General features: G+C 36.7%; 1 protein-coding gene across 1 annotated transcript in view; it reads right to left on the bottom strand.

Moving 5' to 3' along the window:
* The window catches only part of LOC107590279 (dihydropyrimidine dehydrogenase [NADP(+)]-like), a 199565-nt gene that overhangs the window by 170381 nt on the left and 22404 nt on the right, over window positions 1-6780 (bottom strand). Inside the window, 1 exon segment of the mRNA XM_016278981.1 lies at window positions 2614-2724. Coding sequence (XP_016134467.1) covers window positions 2614-2724 — 111 coding nt within the window.

Below are 6780 nucleotides of genomic sequence, written 5' to 3'. Positions count from 1 at the left end.
CGAGCCGTTTTAGGGGGTCGTGGCAGAGTCTTAACTTTGATAAAGATTATCTCTTTGGTTTTGAGACTTTAGTCTTTGCAACTTCAGGGATCTTATCTATGCACAATCAGCTTGTAACACTTCAAAGAGAAAGGAAAACTTGAAATCGCATCATATGACCCCTTTAAATTGAGTTTTTGTAGTAAGAAGTGTTTTAGACCTCATATCTAAGCAGACAATGCTTTGGTCGTTTAATATATTCCATGTTAATCAAGTTAGTTCTGTAGCGTCTCGACCAATCTGACACACTAATTTTTATTTGATTCTTACCAGCTGCAATCACAACAAGCAACAAGCGAGTATCTCTTTCTGTTGTGAACGTAGTGAAATCTATAGATGCCTGTTTTTTCGCCTCAGAGTAAAAAATTATTATCAAAATTCTGACTAATTTTATAAATAATAATAATAAATGTATAAGGATTTTAAAATAATTGTATTCTTTTTTTGATAACTTTTACTTTTTTTAAACTCTAAGGAGGAAACAAGCTTTTAAAAAACTTTTTTAAATGATTTATTTAGCATAAAAATTAAACTGCATCATATGCTTTGAAAAGGTAAAAATAGCAAATAGTAGGAGAGAAACTATTCATCACTCTGCCTGTCTGGACATATTTCACATTGAAAAACAAATCTATTTTTTCATAATGGGTTTATGTGACATTTGCTGCAAGTTTTATTATTTAAACTGATTTGAATTAAAAGTTAAAGGGTTGCTGTTAATAAATGATAAACAAAACTAGAAGTATGACAATTTGCAGTTTAGGTCTATTAAATGTTATAAATAATGGCTTTTGAATCTAAAATTATAATACAATGCTAAATGCCTATAATTAATCATTTAATACTCAAATTGCAAAAATGTTGCTGCTACAGGCTTTGGTTTTGATAATGACAATACAAGCATTGGCAGTACTTGCTATTTTCACTCAAATTGTTGCTAAAAATATAATTAGCAAAGACAAATATAATTTAAATACATAATATTTTAATATAATATAATAAGTATATTAAATATAAATAAAATATTTAATATATTAAAGACAAAGAGTTTTCACTATCTGAAGGTCTTGAGTGTGTCAGTTTGAGATCATGTATGTGGACAAATTCAGCTTGAGTTTTTGCGGCTGTGGTGCCAAACACAGCTGCTGATTTCTCAACAAGGCCAAATGAAAGGTTAAAAAGCAGCTACTGAAGCAGTGTTCATTTTGTTGACGAATTATTTTCGTCATAATTTTATGCATTTTCTCACCAACGAAAACGAGATGATAACTAAATAAAAAACTGTTTTTAAATGACAAAAATATACTTTCGTTTTCGTCAACGAATAAAAAAAAGAGACGAAAATGTTACGGAAGGATGATTTGGGAAGATATCATCCAGTCAGACTCAGTCAAGACTGATATCTCTGTTATAGTGTCGTACATACACCGTCCTGATCTAACCGCGGTAAAACACGATGCTGTTGCGTGCTCTACAGGCTCGCACAGCAGCGCTTCAGACGTCTTCGGCGCGGATTGTAATCAATGAATAGCGCACATTTATGCCAAGCGATTGCTTATGAATTAATGTTGATGAATTCTGACAATGTTTACTGTACAATGTTTATATGGTAATATGTTTTAGACGGTTGTAAGAATACATATTTTATTTCCATCATCTGAACTTGAATGAGCAGCCTGCAGCTGTACAGTCAACAGTGCAGACATTTCAAAATAAGAGTCACTGTGTATTTCATGCTTTTCTTCCTGGTCATTATTGATATTTTGGGTACATAAACTGTATTTAGTTTAATTTAATATAATTTAAATTTAATTAACAACTATTGTAGGTTCTGTCTGGGATTCTCCATCACAGGAAGGGACAGACTAAGAACATTATTCAAAATATTATTTAATAAATAAATTGTACTAGTATCACGTTTTTATAGTTAAAACTAAAACCATAAAAATATTCTTCATTAATTGAAATAAAATAAATGTTAACTGAAATTATAAAACAAATCTATCAAAAAGGAAATAAAAAAGAAAATAAATATCTAAATACAAAAATAAAAAAACTTATTTTGTTTCATTTAAACTTTAGCTTAACCTGATGCACTAAAAGAACCAGAACAGAAAAAAAAATAATAATAATGCATTTCAATTTAACTAAACCCTCTAGATTTTAGTCAACTAAAATGAAATGGCATTTTCGTCAAAAGATTATGACTAAAACTAAATCAAAACTTATTTTGTTTCATTTAAACTTTAGCTTAACCTGATGCACTAAAAGAACCAGAACAGAAAAAAAAATAATAATAATGCATTTCAATTTAACTAAACCCTCTAGATTTTAGTCAACTAAAACGAAATGGCATTTTCGTCAAAAGATTATGACTAAAACTAAATCAAAATTAGCTGTCAAAATTAACACTGTACTGAAAAAAGCTAAACAGATGGGTCCAGAGGCAGGAAACAGCCCATCTAAATCTGGAAACAACACTAAGTTCCTCTTCTCTCCGGGTGATTGGTCAGTGAGAGCCCTATTGAGGGGAAGGTGAAAAGATGAGGGTTGAGGGTGATGGAGGAGACGCACCTCACAGCTTTTCTCTGTGTTTCTTTTCCAGTGTTTTTTCTCCATTTTCTTCATCGCAGTAGAGAGGAGCACAGCGTGAGTCTGGACCCGAGGGTTCAAGGCCAGTATACTCTGAATAGATAGAGAAAGAGAGAGAGAGAAATAGTCAAGGTGCTTAGTCAAGCTAGTTTCATATTATGCATAACTTGTAATGCACAACGGCTTTTGCTTTTGTGTGTGGGTGTCTGTGAGTGAGTGAGTGAGACTGAGCACTCCCACTCACATTCTTGTTCTTGAACAAATGTGATTCTCGGCAAGGACATTTCCAGCACTCTGGGAAAATAGCACGCTTTAAGTTTCACAGCTGAACAATTAAAAGAGTTCTGAGGACAAATCAAAAGCATGCCAACAGGCTGTCTTTAAAAAATCAAGAGTGTGTTTAGCAGATGCTTGTCATTCCTAAACTAACGTGCCACAGCATCGTTTCACACTGGAGAGATGCAGACAGCTGACCTTCAAACTCATTCACTTTCAAAATATGCAGTTCTTCTGCAAAAACACGCACAAGCATTCAGACAATGTCAGCTTCACACGCAGCTTCAAAATATATGTTACATATGTAACATCACAAACAGAGATTTGAGAGAATGTTAAGAGGGTTATTAGTGGTGATTGCGAGGCAGAATCACTATAACAATTAGAATTAGTGATCTGAAAAAACCTTAACCCTCAGAATCAAACTTCTATGTATGATCTATTTATGTATTATGTGTTAATCTTGTACTCGTGTACAGTATGTGGTATTTCACATAACAGACAATAAACCTGTAGGAAGAAAAAAAATTCACTTTTGCAGGACTGAAGGAGGGTCCGGAATCACCCAGAATATCTTGGATACCAAAAAGCTGTAAAAACTAACCCAAATACCCTGGCAAACATGTTTAAAGGGGTCATCCGATGCTACATGCCCTTTTACAAGTAGTTTGAACTGAAATGTGTGTTGGTAGTGTGTGTACACAACCACCCTATAATGATAAAAATCCACATAGTGTTTTTTTTTTATCTACTAAAATATTTACCCCTTTCTCAAATCGAGCCGATCTCAGATGCCTGTCTGTGTGACGTCACAAAAACAGGCACCTCCAATGATAGTTTGATTGACAGTAGCGTTTCAGCACAGACTGGACTGGTGTCTTACCTCAGACCCGCCCTGAGTGACTGTCATCAGTCCGCCATTGTTTCACCGCCGGAGCAGATGTAGACAAGAATGACTCCTAAGCGACTGAGGTGTTCTGTTGTTGGATGTAATAATGAACATAGCAGTCGTCATTTACTCCTGACATCTGAGCCACTGAAGACGCAGTGGATTACGTTTGTTTCTGAAGGGAATGCGCCCCCTATCTACATAAATGCGTTTATGTTCACGCGAATCATTCGTGATCCAGCTTCACCTACAGAAGAAGTGAGTAGAAGGTTTTTAGAAGGCTTCTGATACAGAAGGTTTTTAAATGAATCTTTGCAAATTGCCTTGCAAATTGCCTAAAGTAAACAGTCCCTCAGAGAGCGGCTCGGAAGAGAGGGGCAGGGGCAGCAGAGCTCATTAACATATAAAGGAAAATGCTACAAAACTGCTTGCTCTGAAAAGAGCTGTTTTTGACAGGGTAAAAAAGGTGTTGTTTTACACTACCATTGAGAAATTTTAACCAAGCTATGTTACAGACTTTTCATTAAGACCCTAAAGAATCATATCAACTTGTGGAAAATGGGCATCGGATGACCCCTTTAAAACAAATCAGAATGTATTAGCAACTCTACTTCAACATCCACATCACCCTAACAACCTCACAGTAACACATTAAAACTATTCAGAACCTAGCAACACTATGGCAACATGCTAAAAACACTTGTTAAAAAACACCCTGGCAACAACCTAACATTACCCAAGCTTAACCCTCTTCAAACTGCATAGCACACCATAGCAACCACCTATCAACATCCTCACAACATGTTAAATAATCACTCAGAACACATTGGCTACATTCACATTGGCCAACTTTAAACAGCAGGTTGTCTGTCATAGTGTTACGAATCCTGTCCATGGACTTCAATCCGATCGCCACGAGAGGTCACTCGTCCATCATATTGACTCTCTCACTACACAGAATGTTACACGTCACCACGGACTACATTTCCCATCATTTGGCAACAACCTAACATTACCCAAGCTTAACCCTGTTCAAACTGCATAGCACATAAATAATCACTCAGAACACATTGGCTACACTCACAATGGCCAACTTTAAACAGCAGGTTGTCTGTCATAGTGTTACGAATCCTGTCCATGGACTTCCGTCCGATCGCCACGAGAGGTCACTCGTCCATCATATTGACTCTCTCACTACACAGAATGTTACACGTCACCACGGACTACATTTCCCATCATCCATTGCACTGATTGCACACAGCTGTAACCAATCACACACACACTATATTACACTCACTCAAACTGCCAAGTATTGTTTAGCATGTATCACTCACCCAGTGATAGCTACTCTATGGAGCCAGTTCTTGTTTTCCTAGTTTAGTCATAGTCTCGCCTTGCCTGTTTTCCTGTGTTCAGATTCTTGCCTGTGTTTTCGATTTACCCTTTTGTCTTGCTGTTTCGGACTCTGTTTACCCCTGCCTGGACTATTGCTATTAACCTGGATTATCTCTTGCCTTGCTCTGTTGGATTACGTTCGCCGTCGATTGACCCTTGCCTGTTTCTTGGACTATCTTGTGTCTTGCTGTACCATACCCATTTGCTGGTGTTCGACCCTGCCTGTGTTTTGACCATGTTTATTAATAAAAGCTTGCAAATGGATCCGCACATCTCTAGACCCTGTCGCCCCGTAAACAAATAGCATGTCAATCATGGGTTTTGGGTTTTCATGTGTGGTTTCGCTAACTTACAGCAATGCCCTAGTAACCACCTAGCAACATAGTTAACAAATGTTTAGAAAATTGTATTACCATAGGAACGTATTGGAACTACCCACAGCATCCTAGCAATACTCTAGCAACTGCATAGCAATACATTAAAAAATATTTAGAACATTTTAGTCACCATATAGCAATGTTGAAACTAACCTCAGTACCCTAGCAACTGTGGAATGGTTGAACTTACTCACGGTTCGGTTTGTATCACGGTTTTAGAGTCACGGTTTCGGTATGTGCTATGTTTAGGGAAAAACTATACTGTCAAATAAAAATAAAGAAAATAAGAATAATCTATCTAACTACAAGCAACAGCACAAATAAATACAATAGTTAAAATATACAAATAAAATAAACAGTGATTTTCAGTTTTTTTTTAGGTAGGTCTAACATTAGTTTTTAGGTACAGAAATTGAATAAAGTAATAAAATGTAAAACAGCATTGCATATTTCACTGTATAAATTAATGATGAATCTTTATTAAAGTTACAAAAGCTATCCAATCAAGAGCAGTGAGTGAATTCTTTGTTGTTGCTGTTTGATTAATATTAAGTGCTGTCACTTTAAGAGAATGCACTGATCCAGAGCACTGATACAGTACGTTCAGCCGGCTATGTCTGCTATAGGATGCGCGCGAGCACGGGCATTAAAGTTACAAAAGCTATTCAATCAAGAGCAGTGAGTGAATTCTTTGTTGTTGCTGTTTGATTAATATTAAGTGCTGTCACTTTAAGAGAATGCACTGATCCAGAGCACTGATACAGTACGTTCAGCCGGCTATGTCTGCTATAGGATGCGCGCGAGGTCGCGTCCTCTGGCTCTTAAATGTTTAAACTGGCAAAGCTTAAATGAGTTTAGTTTAAACACAGATATCAACGGGTGCTGTTCAGGTCTCACATGTGCGCGCGCGCTATCAGCCGGGTGATGACGGAATAAATGACTGCTCATATCCCTGCATACGCCATTCGCATTGAACAAGAGTGAATGGTTTGTCCACGTTTTTTTTCCATCGCTGCTGTTGTAATGTATTGGGAAGCCAGAATGCGCGCGCTATCAGCCGGGTGATGACGGAATAAATGACTGCTCATATTCCTGCATACGCCATTCGCATTGAACAAGAGTGAATGGTTTGTCCACGTTTTTTTTTTTTTTCCATCGCTGTTGTTGTAATGTATTGGGAAGCCAGAATGCGCATCCATCAACAGAAACATA

This window comes from Sinocyclocheilus grahami, unplaced genomic scaffold (genome assembly GCF_001515645.1).
Source record: "Sinocyclocheilus grahami isolate Dianchi unplaced genomic scaffold, SAMN03320097.WGS_v1.1 scaffold126.1, whole genome shotgun sequence".
Classification (NCBI taxonomy): domain Eukaryota; kingdom Metazoa; phylum Chordata; class Actinopteri; order Cypriniformes; family Cyprinidae; genus Sinocyclocheilus; species Sinocyclocheilus grahami.
Note: the sequence above shows the minus strand (reverse complement) of the source record. Positions and strands in the feature narration are given on the sequence as shown.